Genomic DNA, 14,206 nt, shown 5'->3' with positions numbered 1-14,206 from the left:
TTGAATAAGTTAATTTTGGTTCACAGGTAGATGAGCTCACTGTCTGCCTGGCGGTAAACGTAAGCAGAACCTGTAGATACTCTATTGTGTTACAAGACATAGACATCTACAACGTAAATGCGCCACCCACTTTGAGGTCAAGTATAGTTACAACGGCTGCCCCGCCCTTCAAACCGAAACGCATTACTGCTTCACGGCAGAAATAGGCAGGGTGGTGGTACCTACCCGTGCGGACTTACAAGAGGCCCTACCACCAATTAAAATTAGCATGAAATAGTCGTATCTATATTGATCTCAATGCAAATTAAATTTACTAAAACTTCAATTCACGTTACAACATTTGTACAAAACCTATATGTTTCAAAATATTACTATCGCTTAAAAAATATTTAAAATCAATAAAAATCCCAATTCAATATTTATTTTTCATTCTGTAATTTAACTACTCAAACATCCACATATTCAATAAAACATTACTTAATCTGAAAATCATACTTTTTATCATAACAAATAATTAAATAGCGTTGAAATTAGATATTTTGTCAGCTCTAAAACTCTCCATGTTTTTAAAGAGAAATCTATCCTGAAAACAATCGAACTTCATACTACAACATGCATACGTTTTCAACTAGCCAACCGTAACGCCCTAACTTTCATAGTTACAACTCTCGCTCGAGTTCGCGACATCTGTAAAACATTTTCCATTCGAGTAATAAAAGGAAAATGGAAGAGTGAAAAAAAAAAGAAAGGAAAATATCTCTCAGAACTAGACCCGGCGCATAACTCGCAGTAATACTCGAGTCTCGAACAAAAAGTGTACGACATTAGGGCGAGCGGCCATCTTTATTGTTCGAACCGGATGGAAGAGACATAGCAAACTGACGCAGAATTTGGAAGAGATGAAAATGTAAATTTTGAGGACTAGGTAGATCTAAGAAAAAATGGATGGATTGCGTTAAAGACGATACGTGTAAGAGGGGAGTGAGTGAAGAAATGGTATATGATAGAGGAGTATGGAAGAAGAAAACATTTTGCGCCGACCTCAGGTGACTGGAAGAAGGGCAGGAGAATGATGATGAATGTTTTGTAAATTGTTGTGTGTGCTGTCCGTGTATTGCACACTAATTAGAACCAGTCCTGAGTTTCCTGCCTATTTGTCTCAGTGAAAAGTACATTCCGATTTGAAAGTGTTCACGAAGGCCTCCTTAAACATACATATTTTACTATTAATAACCTTAACCTCACTCATACTCACAATACAATTACCGGAATATGAATACTATTGCTCGCCTTAAAACATTACATCAAAGTTCCAATTGCACAATGAATACTGGGGCAATAATTTGATATTATTTAATCTAAGCTTGTTATAAGTAGCGAGCGTCTACAGTCTTATCAATATTCAGAAGACATTAAGTTTTCGTTTCTCAATAAAAAGAATTAGGAAAAGCTGACAATAGAGGGAGATAATAGAGTACAATTATATGGAGGCTAAAATCGGTTTCTGATTTATAGCCCAACAAACTTAATAGTTTGGTAATCCATATTATATATATCATTGGCCATAAATCTATTATGGTTTTTGTCATCAACAGTGACCGCAGATAAAAACATATTGTATCTTGTATTTCTCATATATGTACGTCTCTCGGGTTCGTATTACACTGTCTATTTTTCAAGCACTTAGCTGGATCGGATCAATCTGAGTGACACACATTTTGAAATATAACAGATTGAACATTAAATTATTTCCTTACATTATAAGTTACATTAATTTTCTTTATCGTGTTGTTTTGTCGTATAGTTGTAAGGAACATTGTGTACAAATTCAGCACTTTGTCTTGTTTGGTCGTGCGCACATGGCTTATGTTGCAAGCCAGATTTTGTTTCTTTTTACTCGTGTTTTATGTATCTTTTTAGCTTGTCATGTGTATTGTGTGCCTAATAAATAGAATAAAAATAAAAAATAAATATATAGAACCTGAAACAAGTTGTTAAGTTGGTGTGATCATGTGGACGACGTACCTTACTTCGAATATGAGACGCGGCGAAGGTGGAACCGAAATTAGATTTACTGGTTCGGGAATTTTCGGAACTCATCGCCTGAACTTTCCCGGATCGGTTTCGAACACCCACGCGCTTAGTGATGTGACCGTCTTCATTTTGGGGTTTCATGATTATATTGTAAATTTTAGTACGATTTGAAACTTTATAACATAAACGCGAAGATATGAATTTATGTAAAAATTTTACAATTATATTTTTAAAGCGTGGATTTTGAAATTTCTGTTTTCTTTACATGGTATGTAATTTAATTGGCTTTGTATCAATCATCATGTTGTTGGACGGACATCAATTTTGAATTTGATTTGCATATTTTTAATATAAAAAATTAGTACGGTCTATTATAAAAGTGAGTAATCCAAATGAAAATTCTTCCTCACGTTTCAAAAGAGGTGCTATTCGACTATTACTGTTCTGTAAATAATGCATTTTCTAATATAAATCACGCTTAATTCCGCTCCCGAGATGCTAACCAGCGCTACACCAAGATTCAACTGAGTCGATTACATGACCCATGACAAAGGTCGATTGGTGGTAACGCATGTTACAAGCCTCCACTGGTACATACCAGCACTTATTCAAATAGAACCCCTAAAAGATCAAATCTACAAATAATTGCTTTCAATATCTCTAAGTACATTTATATAACTATTTTTTAATTGCTTAGATGGGTGGACGAGCTCACAGACCACCTGGTGTTAAGTGGGTACTAGAGCCCATAGACATCTACAACGTAAATGCGCCACACACCTTGAAATATAAGTTCTTAGGTCTCAGTATAGTTACAACGGCTGCCCCACCCATCAAACCGAAACGCATTACTGCTTCATGGCAGAAATAGGCTGGGTGGTGGTACCTACCCCTTTTTTTTTCACAAGATGTCCTACCGCCAATCTCTATTCTTAGTTAGAGAAAAACGATGTTTTCATTCACCCATCCCTACGTTAAAGCATTATCATATAAATGTACAGTTGACGCAGAAATATTGCAGGTGTGTATGCTCCCTGTAGCTGGATACGTGAACCAAATAATTCGGCAGCTTTATGTCGCGTTTCCACTGAAACTCTCCCCGAACGTTCGCTCGTGTTCGTGCTCGCTTTGGTATTCTATTTCAAAAGGACTTATGAACGTAATACTGATGCAATCTAGTCGCAGAATTTACCACAGACATTCGAGTAACCAGAATTTCTATGAGTTTGGTTGTAGTTCTAATCAATACGCTGACATTAACCGTAGTTAGCGCTATAGTTTAATTTTATGAACTCAAAATAAATATCAACAAACTAGTTCGTATCTTATTTTTAGTAAATCCAATGCTTACACAACAAGCAGTGGATGTATAAATAAGTTCTTAGAATACTGTATTCTATTTTTTATTCTATTCTATTTTTTATTAAGTGAAACTTCTTTAGAATTGTTATGATTTCAAACTCGATGAAACGAAATGAAACGAAACGAAAAAATAAGTGTGCTGCGATTGGCTTGCCGAAGCGGCTCCGAGCGGCGCCGACAAATGACGAAGCGTTCCACACGGTCTCGCGTCCCCGACTAGTTCAGTGTGTTTTTGACGTCCGTACACGCTGACGTGGCTCTCGGAGCGCCCTGAGATACTTTTATTTATATTTAGTTTGTTATCAACAGATGTCGCTACACGTAAATTCAACAATTCCCGAATCGCGGTGACGAGATGTTACACAATTGATAGACGTTCTCGTATTTCTCTTGCTAACTCATACCTGGCGTAGGGATACCGTGATCATGCAGACGGTTCACCCAGGGTGAGGCTGCTCCATTGCATTGCCGAGTGAAGTTTCACTTCTACCGTGTGTGACTTGCACCTACACACTTTTTTATTTATATATTTGGGAAACCAACAGTACAATACAAACATATAATATTTTAAAAGTGATGACTACTTATGGGAGGGTATACCGCTTCGTTACGTTACGTGAAGCAGGCTGTCTGGCTTCTCTTTCTCTCAACGGGCCAGTCTGTCTGTCTGGCTTCTCTCTCTCTCTCACACATACGGCAGCGGTACTGATGATATACATAGGCCTAACTATTTATATATAATTTTTTTAGTTGTTTATGTTTATATACTTACGATCGTATTGAAGAAAAACTGTAGTATTTAGTATTAGAAAGCTTTATAGAAGATATTTGCAGAATAATTGACTCGTACCTAATGTTTGTACATTCAATTCCAGTAGTTGGAAAGACGATTACACGTCTCGTATATTAGTGAGAACGTGACTTGAAGTATTCTCACGAGGTCGATCCGCATTTTTATATCTTGGCATTTTTACTAGACTTTATCGACTCAATATCCTCGCTGTGTAAAAGGAATTAGTGGAATAGTTTGTCGGGAAGAGATGTCGATCGCTTAATGTGGATATTCCGAAGTGTGGCATGTGACTAGGAGATGTGTGGAAATTATAGTGCAAGGTAGAGGGGGAAGAGATCGCCTGAAGAAGACATGGATGGAGTGTGCTAATGACGATATGAGAGAGAGAGGAGTGAGTGTTGAGATGACGGCTGATAAAAGAGAATGGAATAGAAAAATTCGCTGGGCCGAACCCACCTAGTGGGATAAGGTGGAGACAAAGAAGAAAAAGATTTAGAAGTGTGGCAATTGGGTAATATTGGCTGGTACTTTTTCAACCCGTGTCCACCCAATGCCAAGTATAGGTCTCTTCATATACACTTCATTCTTTTCGGTTTCTTGCCTAGTGCATCCAGTTCCTACTAGCTATTTTGACCTTGTTTGAGCTGGCATATTACCCGGTAAATGCACGAACGCAAACAATACCGGGGCAAAGCTTGAATTGTTTAAATCTCTTTTAAATATCAACATCTCAGAACTTATACCATGTGCTTTATTTGTCAAAGAGAATTTCAGGAGACGTTTAAAATATTACTGTTCTCTTACTTGATATTCCATCACAACCTACTGAGTTTCTCGCCGCATCTTCTCAGTGGGTCGTGATTAGAATTCGGTGATAGATTCAGCGAAGCGCTGTTCTTACTAGGGCTGGGTACTGTTAGCAAGCTGTCGCAGGTTGCAGCTCGTTAGTTCACCTAAAAGTCCGCACGTAGTTAGAGAAGCTTCTTTAACTACCAAAGATGAGGTAGAAATAGGGAAAAAAAAGATATTTCATTAAGATCAGATCCAAAAGACGGTTTTCTACGATTCCATCTTTTCATAATGAGCGTTTTAAATGTTAGTCGATAAAAACGTATTACAGATTTTTATGTTATCATTTCTAATAAGACTTCTGAAAGTTTTTGGAACGAAGTTCCTTATAGGACAATGCGGAGGGGTACCCTAACCAGGAAAAAACGTCCGTAACGTAAAATTTTTATTAGTAATGCACACAGTGTACGACTTAACTTTGTAATAACGTACAAAAAACAACATATTTTTGTATCATTTATTGACCGCGATCTCAGAGCGTTCGTTTGCGCAATACACTAACTCTTATGCAAACAACCGTGAATGAACCGTGGGTTGTTGCGAAACCTCCATTTTTATTTTCTTTATACCTCGAATGGAACTTAAAATTAATATTTTTATAATAAGGAACTTCGTTCCTATCCGGTGTCCCACGACACCACACATCTTTTATTTTTTATTAATATTATGATTTCATCGGAGATCATTAGTTACCGGAGCTTGTATGCTGTCACCCACCTTGACACATAGTGCCACAATCTCAATTGTAGCCCTCCCTTCAAGCTGGAACGAAACTGCTTCGCGGCAGAAATAAGCCAGATGGTAGTTCCTGCCCGCGCGTGCTTAAAGATCACCCTCCAGCCAGGAAATGCTAGCCGACGACCGCATTACGCTAGTATTGATACTCAGAGGATGCTGCTATGAATCCTTTAGTCGTCTTTTACGACACCCACGGGAAGAAACGAGGTCTTATTCTAGGCTACAGCCAAGTTAAATAACACAGGTAAAAAGCACAGGCAATGAGATACATTAGCAAAAAAAAACACATTAAGTCACTATTTTTGAAATGCTTTTAATAAATCTTATTCTCAATACAATGCGGTAGGCATTGTATTGATGTAACATTGTACCTTCTGCGGTAGGCAGCGGCTTGGCTCTGCCCCTGGCATTGCTGAAGTCCATGGGCGACGGTAACCACTCACCATCAGGTGGGCCGTATGCTCGTCTGCCTACAAGGACAATAAAAAAAAATAAAAAAACTTAATTTTTTTATTAAGTTAATTAGTTAATGAATGTAGGTGGCGGCTTGTAGACGTCTATGGGCTCCGGTAACCACTTAACATCGGGTGGGCCGTGAGCTCGTTCACCCAACTAAACAATTAAAAAAGACGCGTCACAAAATTACATTATGTTGTCATGTTCCACAGTTAAATTCCTTTTTGACTAAAACTACTAAAAGACCGTAAGTATAGTCTCGCTTGTTAATTTAATGCTGGCGGGAAGTGTACCTGACAGTATCGCTGATATTTTGTATGGAGCGAATTTGTGTGCTTTGATGAAGAAAGATGGCGGTATTAGGCCTATCGCTGTTGGCGGTACACTGCGCCGCATTGTATCCAGGCTTTGCTGCAAAGAGGTTCTGCCGATATTGAGTGGGATGTTCCGGCCGATACAGTTGGGCGTCGGTACAAAGGGCGGCTGTGAAGCTGCGGTACATGCGGCTCGCACCTTTCTTAAGGGGGGTGGTGCCGAAGTATTGGTGAAGGTGGATTTAAAAAATGCATTTAATTGTATCGATAGGAATGCTTTTCTTAAAGAAGTGAAGGAACACATACCATCTATCTACCCTTACCTTTATCAATGCTATGGTAATCCATCTAAGCTGGTTTATAAGGAGAGCCTTGTGGAATCAGCGACGGGTTGTCAACAAGGCGATCCACTCGGTCCGGCGATTTTTAGTTTGGGAATACATCCAGTTTTGAGGGAGCTGAAGTCCAGCCTAAATTTATGGTATCTGGATGACGGAACATTGGGAGGGGACATTTCCACGGTCTTAAAGGATTTAGAATATCTAAAATCTGCTTTGGCCAGTTTGGGTTTAGAGCTCAATTTTGCTAAGTGTGAGCTTTTTATCAATGCCTCTTGTTGTTCCGTACCAGTTTCTGACGTTTTTGCAAAGTTTAATACCGCAGCGCCCAACATAAAAGTTGTTGATGAGAATTCTCTGATGTTGCTGGGTGCTCCCATTTTGGATGGATCGATCGACGCGTATATTGATGAGCAGATTGATAAATTTTCTCAGTGTTCCAACAATTTATTTGAAATTAACTCTCATATGGCTTTGTTCATTATAAGACACTGTCTATTCGTACCTAAATTTACATATGTGTTAAGATGTTCTTTCTTATGGAAACATAATAATAAACTTAATTCTTTGGATGAAATGATAAAGGGTGTTCTGTGCAAAATAATTAATTGTAATTTGGATGACCTCTCTTGGGAGCAATGTGTCCTGCCAGTACGTTTTGGTGGTATCGGCGTACGTAAAGCATCAGCTGTTGCGTTGCCGGCCTTTCTTGCTTCTGCACACGCCTCCTGTCTCATAGTCGGTAATGTTCTCAACCCTTGTATGGGTTCCGTAGAGATTGTGGGTGTGTCGGAGGCTGGATCGGCCTGGCAGTCTTTGTGTCAGGCGGATTTTCCTACTTTACCGCATTTGCAGCGTCTTTGGGACATTCCGCTTTGTCAACGGATACAGCAACGGTTACTACAATCATATGATAACAGCGTGGACATTGCTCGTTTTCGCGCCGTTACCGAAAAGGAATCAAGTTACTGGCTTCAAGCCTATCCATCGTCCAATACAGGCACGTTGTTGGACAACAACGCTCTCTCGCTAGCTATTGGCTTACGGTTGGGGGCCCATATTAACGTACCACATTTCTGTGTCTGTGGCGAGTACGTCAATGAGCTTGGACATCACGGACTCTCGTGCCAGAAAAGCGCTGGGCGCATTCCAAGACACGCGTCTTTAAATGATATGATAAGAAGGGCGCTCACTACAGTCAATGTTCCGGCTGTCTTGGAACCCATCGGAATTTTGAGGTCAGATGGGAAAAGGCCCGATGGAGTCACGCTGATTCCATGGTCAGTTGGTAGGTGCCTGGTATGGGATGCTACTTGTGTGGATACTGTGGCTCCCTGTCATTTAGATGGTACTTCGTCCCGCCCCGGTTCAGCTGCAGCTTCAGCAGAAATTACAAAAAAGCGGAAGTATTCGGGTTTGGGGTCTTCTTATTCTTTTTTGCCTTTCGCGGTTGAGACGATGGGCCCTTGGGGCCCTGAAGCAAAAAAATTTTTAACAGAAATCTCTAAACGCTTGAAGGAGGTTACACATGATGCTAAGGCTGGCTGGTACTTTGCACAGAGAGTGAGTCTGGCTGTCCAACGAGGCAACGTAGCCAGTATCTTGGGGACTGTGCCTCCTTCAAGCGCGTTGGAAGATCTGTTCTACTGTGTGGGTTGAGTTATGTTAAGTTATTTTGATTTGACTTTTTGTTAATAAAAAATAAACTTATCTAAAGACCGTGCACAAAAGATTAAACATATTTAGTTTACGATAAGGTCAGAGAAGCCACGTAAGGTTGCTGCAAGTCGGGGGGCACTGTATCATATCCATTTTCCTTTCGTGAAATCACGAAATCCTTTTAACGCTCCTGAAGAATGATTACAGGCCCAATAATTTGGGATCACTTATTCAGCCGTAATGGCCGCCTATAAAACAGAAATGAGGCTCATTCATACAAAATTGTTTCGTCATAGGCGGATAATAAAAACCTTTAGTTCCCAGCGTCGGGGGATTAATGTGGAATAGTTTCTGGTTTGAGAAAATTGCAAGACGGATTCGCTTGAGTGTATAGTGTTATAGAGAGCGAATTTTAAATCGATTGATTGATTTTGTCTGATAGTCAGATTATTACTTAATTTATTAAGTTATTAGCACTGGCAACGGTCGCATTTGCGTAGCTAAATATATGTAAACGTAGGCTATTGGAATTGGCGTACAGGGCAATGAGCCGTAGTCTGATCCCGGGGCATGTACCAATTTTTGTTATTGACTAGTGATTACCGGCCACGTGTAGTGTCTCTTTCGTACTCTGTGGCTTGGAGCGAGCAATGGTTTTCGAAAGACTGACTCAGAAAATTTCTCGGCTCCCACATTTCCTCATAGTACCAGGTAGACTCCGAGCACTTACCCGTCCAGGCCTTGCTAGAATAGCTCCTTAGGTTACTAGCAAATAAATAGGACAAAAGAATAATGGAATTATGCATTTCTCACCAAAGGTTAGATAGACGCATATGCTTAAAGTGATTATAAATAATCGAATAAAAGGTTACATTATGTTTAAGTAAACTATTGCTTGTGTGTGTTTTTAATACGCTTTTATTAGCTTCAGACGTATGTATTGCTTGTAACGGTATCTTTGAACACGATTTTGATCCCCTTCAAAACGTCGGGTTAACTCGAAATTTGGTATACTTATTAAAGACCGATGACAATTCAATATTTTAAAAAATTCTGAATAGAATTTTTTTGAAAATATGGAAATTGAACTAAAAAATTTTTTTACAATAAAATATTTTTTCTTACTCTATTTTTAATTCAAATTTATTTTCTATTTTTTAGTTGGATTTTCGATAAAAGCGTATTTTGTTAGTTTTTTTAAATTATTATTTATTTTTACCTTCAATACGATAAAGCAATCGTTACTCTGTTCTGTAGTCATTCACTTGCAATGGGCATTCGAGACCCCGAGAGGATTCCACGCGCCTCCGTTTGGGGGTATATAATAGTATTTATAACTTCGGGGGTTGGTTTTACCCTCGCATGTATTTACCCCATGCGTCTGTTACGAATGCTATTCCGAAATAATTCCTAGTGAATATTTGATGGTGCACCGAAAATGTAACGCTTAAAATCGATCTTAAATGGATAGAGAATTCCTTGTTATCGATGGATACATCCTTATGACTCGTCTGATGTTAAGTTTTTACCGGTGTATTAATTCGGGTCCTATACTTAACAGGATGGGTACCGGCGACGGCGAGCCTTCGGCGCGCACTGTGCGGTACCGTGGGTTTCGTGGAGTCGGAGTGGTGGGGCTCGATGGGGTTTAGTCGGTAGAACCCGGTCCGTTACCCCCCTCGACCGGGTATCCGTAAATGGATTCCCAAGCGTTAAAAAAAAAAAAAAAAAAGAGTCCTATACTTAGAAATAAGCAATACACGCTTCAATTAGAGTATCTCATTAGTAAAATAAAATATAATACACAAAATTAATATGAATCTTGGCATGTTTCAGTGTTTATTGATGTATTCTGACCACTAATGGAATGTATTTAAAAGTGGGCCAGCCAAGAATTCATTGATAATGTTTCACCACGATGAAACTGTATTCCGCATCGATGGTAAAGTCCTGGCTACTTGCAAGCATCCGTAATGTATTTTTAATTAAAGCACGTAGGTTTTTTAATATAATTCGATCGTTAAATACTTCAAATATTCAACATTTTGAGAGCTGATTAATTTGAGGAATTTGCCGTTGATTAAGCACGGCTCAGAACAATGCGGTTGCAACTTGATCATAAGTTATCTGATCAATTTATTGTATCCGAAGCTATCCGTGATCAAGAATTTGCGGTTTACTCAATTAATTTGACTGAGATTATTTTGAGTTAGAGTTCGCGTTGAGAAACCGCGAGATGTTTCGTTTATAGAGTGTCTAAATATGTCCCGTTATTTTGAATGCCTTAAATTTTGATAGATTTTGTTTATCACGTCATATTTATCTCGAATTCAAGTAACTGTTATCTGTAGGCTGTCTCTACGTAGTTTGATTCTATAAATACTTACTGGTGGAAGGAAATCTTGTGATTCCGTACGGGTAGGTACCACCACTCTGCTTATTTCTTCCGTGAAGCAGTAATGAGTTTCGGTTTTAAGTGTGGAGCAACTGTTGTAACTATATTGAGACCTTAAAACTTAAATGTCCAGGTGAGTGGCGGCATGTGCGTTGTAGATGTCTATGGGCTCCGGTAACCACTCAACACCAGGTGGGCTGTGAGCTCATCCACCCATCTAAGCAATTAAACTCAAAAAAAATTAAGCGTTCCTTGAATAGCTACTATACAATACAGTTAAATTACATGGTCCAGTAACCATGTGTACTTCTTTCTTCTTCGTCCATTCAGGTCATTCATTCCATATGTCATCTCGGCACCCTCACCATAACGTATGGACATTAACAACATAAATTTCGCTACCCACCCTTAAACATGAGTTCTAAGCCTCAGTACTTCCACATCATAGATTGTTAGCATTATTGCTGTCGAAGATAGAAAAATGAAACAAAGAGAGAAAATTCGGAATGTACTAGAACCAACTCTTTCATTACAGGCAAAGCTCTTCTGAATGCAAACGCGCATTAAACACACCACATTCCTTTAAAGCGACATGATACGAACGACCGATCAATTCGACATGACAGTTGACAATGTCACGCTCAAAACGTCACGAAACTCATCCACAATGAAAATACGTTTATGGAAACCACCCGTCAGAATTTATGTCGGCGTAACTTTCTTGTCCGTGTTATTATAGGCAAAGAGCAGATTTTCCGCCCTGGCGAATGATAAATTAAACCGAGCGAGATCGAAAACGAAAACTTATAGGATATCTAACCTTAATGCGTGAAATTTAAGCGCGTTTTTCCTTTGAAACGTAAGCGCGAAAGCTTTGACGAGTGCTGATGTAAATTGTGAAAGTTTTGAGTGCTTATTCGTTAGTTAACGTTTTGGGCGAGATTCGGAAAATATATTAATAAACTACAACTTTACGTTAACACATAATCGGTTTTGTATTATGTTTATTTTCATAATCGAAAAGTAGTGTGGTTTTGTGTTTGATGGATATTATTTGGGCCCCTCAATTTATTTTGGTAGTGTGAGTTGTATCGAAAGTTTCGGGTCAAAAGATCTGTTATATAGAAAATCGGGTAGGTAAATACGACTCTGGTGTTCTCATCTTGTGTTCCTACCGAAAATCGTCTCACATCCCAACGCTTATCGCAGTCTGGACATTCATGGCAAAAACAAATTTCGTTTACTATCAGAGATAAATGTGCAGAGTTTAAGTAAGTTTCTGGTACTCAATGATTAATTTTGTTCATTATCATAATTCTCTTGCCCTTCTCCCAGTCATCTGGGGTCGGGCAACATGTTTTCTCCTTCCATACTCGTCTATCATATACCATTTCTTCGCTCACTCCCCTCTTACACATATCATACTTCACGCAATCCATCCATGTCTTCTTAGGTCTACTTCTTCCTCTATATCCTTCCACATTCATAACTAACACTCTCTTACCAACCCCATTTTCATTTCGTCTCATCACATGTCCATACCATCCCAAACGCGCACTTCTCAACTTCTATGTCACAGGTGCCACTTTCAGACTCCCTCTAACATATTCATTTTGTATTTTATCCATTCTCGTTATTCTTTTTCACACATCCACACATCCATCGCAACATTCGCATCTCTGTTGCATGCAATCGCCTTTCATCATTAATGTTGTTCATCAGTGCCATATCGCATAGTTATTGTATCATTTTACTCTACTAGTACTGGTAAGTGAGCTAACCGCCTAACATTTTAGACGTTTAATATAAGATTGCAGCTAAAGCTAACTATGACTTTGATAATTTTGAATATAGCCTAGTTTGATCCTCTTAACATCGACTGCAATTAATCATTTCTTGGTAACGTTCATTCGGTTTGGCAGCAATCTCGTCGAATTCGATTCCCCGGTCGTCGTTAGGATCTTTGTGAACCATATTTGTGTTTCGGGTCCTAGTCCAACTTGCTCTTGGTTCGAATGTGTGCTTTCGAAACTTTAAACAACTTAGGTCCATTGATTGTTCAACATTTGGCATAAGTACAAGACATAAGTTCCAGTTGATACCAAATTCGATAGGACCAGCTAATTTCTAACTTCGCAGTCTAATGTGTATCGCCAAATCGTCTATTAAATGACAGGGATGCTAAATGACCGATTAGATACTGACAGGCGAGATGTTCCCAGCTATTGATTTAAAGGGAATATATTTGCATGTCAATTAATTTGTGACTACAGCTTGGGGAGTAGACAATTACTTGATGTAACACGGCGGTTGCCTGAATAATGTGTCGGCATATAGCATAATAATATAGCGGTCAGCTTTGTCGATTTTGTCGACTATTTTATATTTAGTTTTTTTTTATTGTCACAGTATTTAAGCGAACAAATGGAACATCTGATAATAAATGGTTATTTTTGCCCATAGACCGCCAATGCTATATAAATACAATAGGGGGCTAAGTGTATCGAGAGGGTATGTAATTTGCCTTTTAGAGAATTTTAAAGCCACAAAATATTTGCATCTCTGATTAAAAGCTCGACATGTTTTAATGCGCCCCAGACTTGAGAGAATAATAAAGTAATATGTACAGGAATATTATTCAATTTTTGTCCAATTAGGATATACATAGCTATCAAGAAACCAAATCCCAAAGGAGACTACGATGTGAATTAAATCTCTTTGCATAAGCCCATACCAGGACTATAATTTAAAGTCGGTAAACAACATTTTGTCGTTCAGGGCAAAGTAGAAGGCACCAGACCGCGTGGAAAGGTGCCCATGCGATGGACCGGCCAAGTTAAGTCAGCAGTTGGTGGTGGCTTATATGAGTACCAGGCTCACCATAAACCACGAGAAGTGGCGATTGCTCGTGAGGCGTACAGCATCTGCCCACAGTAATGATGGCACCAGACCGCGTGGAAGGTTGTCCATGCGATGGACCAACCAATTTAAGTCAGCAGTTGGCGGTTGTTTACCTGAGTACCAGGCTCACCATAAACCACGAGAAGTGGCGATTGCTCGAGAGACGTATAGCATCTGCCCACAGCAATGATACTGAATGCCGACAAGAGTGATACGACAAAGAAAACAACATTAAATTAATTATTTGAATATTAGCGCTTCGTTTGTTAGTATAATACAAAATATCAAATAAACAATTTATTATTATTAACAAAAAGTCAAATCAAAATAATTTAACATAAATCAACTGACACAGTAGAACAGATCT

The 14,206-nt window shown here is 38.9% G+C and overlaps 2 protein-coding genes across 2 annotated transcripts in view; both read left to right on the top strand.

The window, feature by feature from the left end:
- Positions 1-14,206, top strand: part of PlexA (plexin A) — a 142,202-nt gene that overhangs the window by 91,299 nt on the left and 36,697 nt on the right. The gene's annotated exons all lie outside the window — the stretch shown is intronic.
- LOC149501046 (uncharacterized) lies at positions 6,497-8,584 on the top strand. The gene has a single exon (XM_089734779.1). The coding sequence runs from the start codon at positions 6,507-6,509 to the stop codon at positions 8,541-8,543; it is 2,037 nt and encodes a 678-aa protein (XP_089590905.1). The 5' UTR covers positions 6,497-6,506; the 3' UTR covers positions 8,544-8,584.

The sequence above is a fragment of the Bombyx mandarina genome, chromosome 18 (assembly GCF_030267445.1).
Source record: "Bombyx mandarina strain Sakado chromosome 18, ASM3026744v2".
In the NCBI taxonomy this organism is placed as follows: domain Eukaryota; kingdom Metazoa; phylum Arthropoda; class Insecta; order Lepidoptera; family Bombycidae; genus Bombyx; species Bombyx mandarina.
Note: the sequence above shows the minus strand (reverse complement) of the source record. Positions and strands in the feature narration are given on the sequence as shown.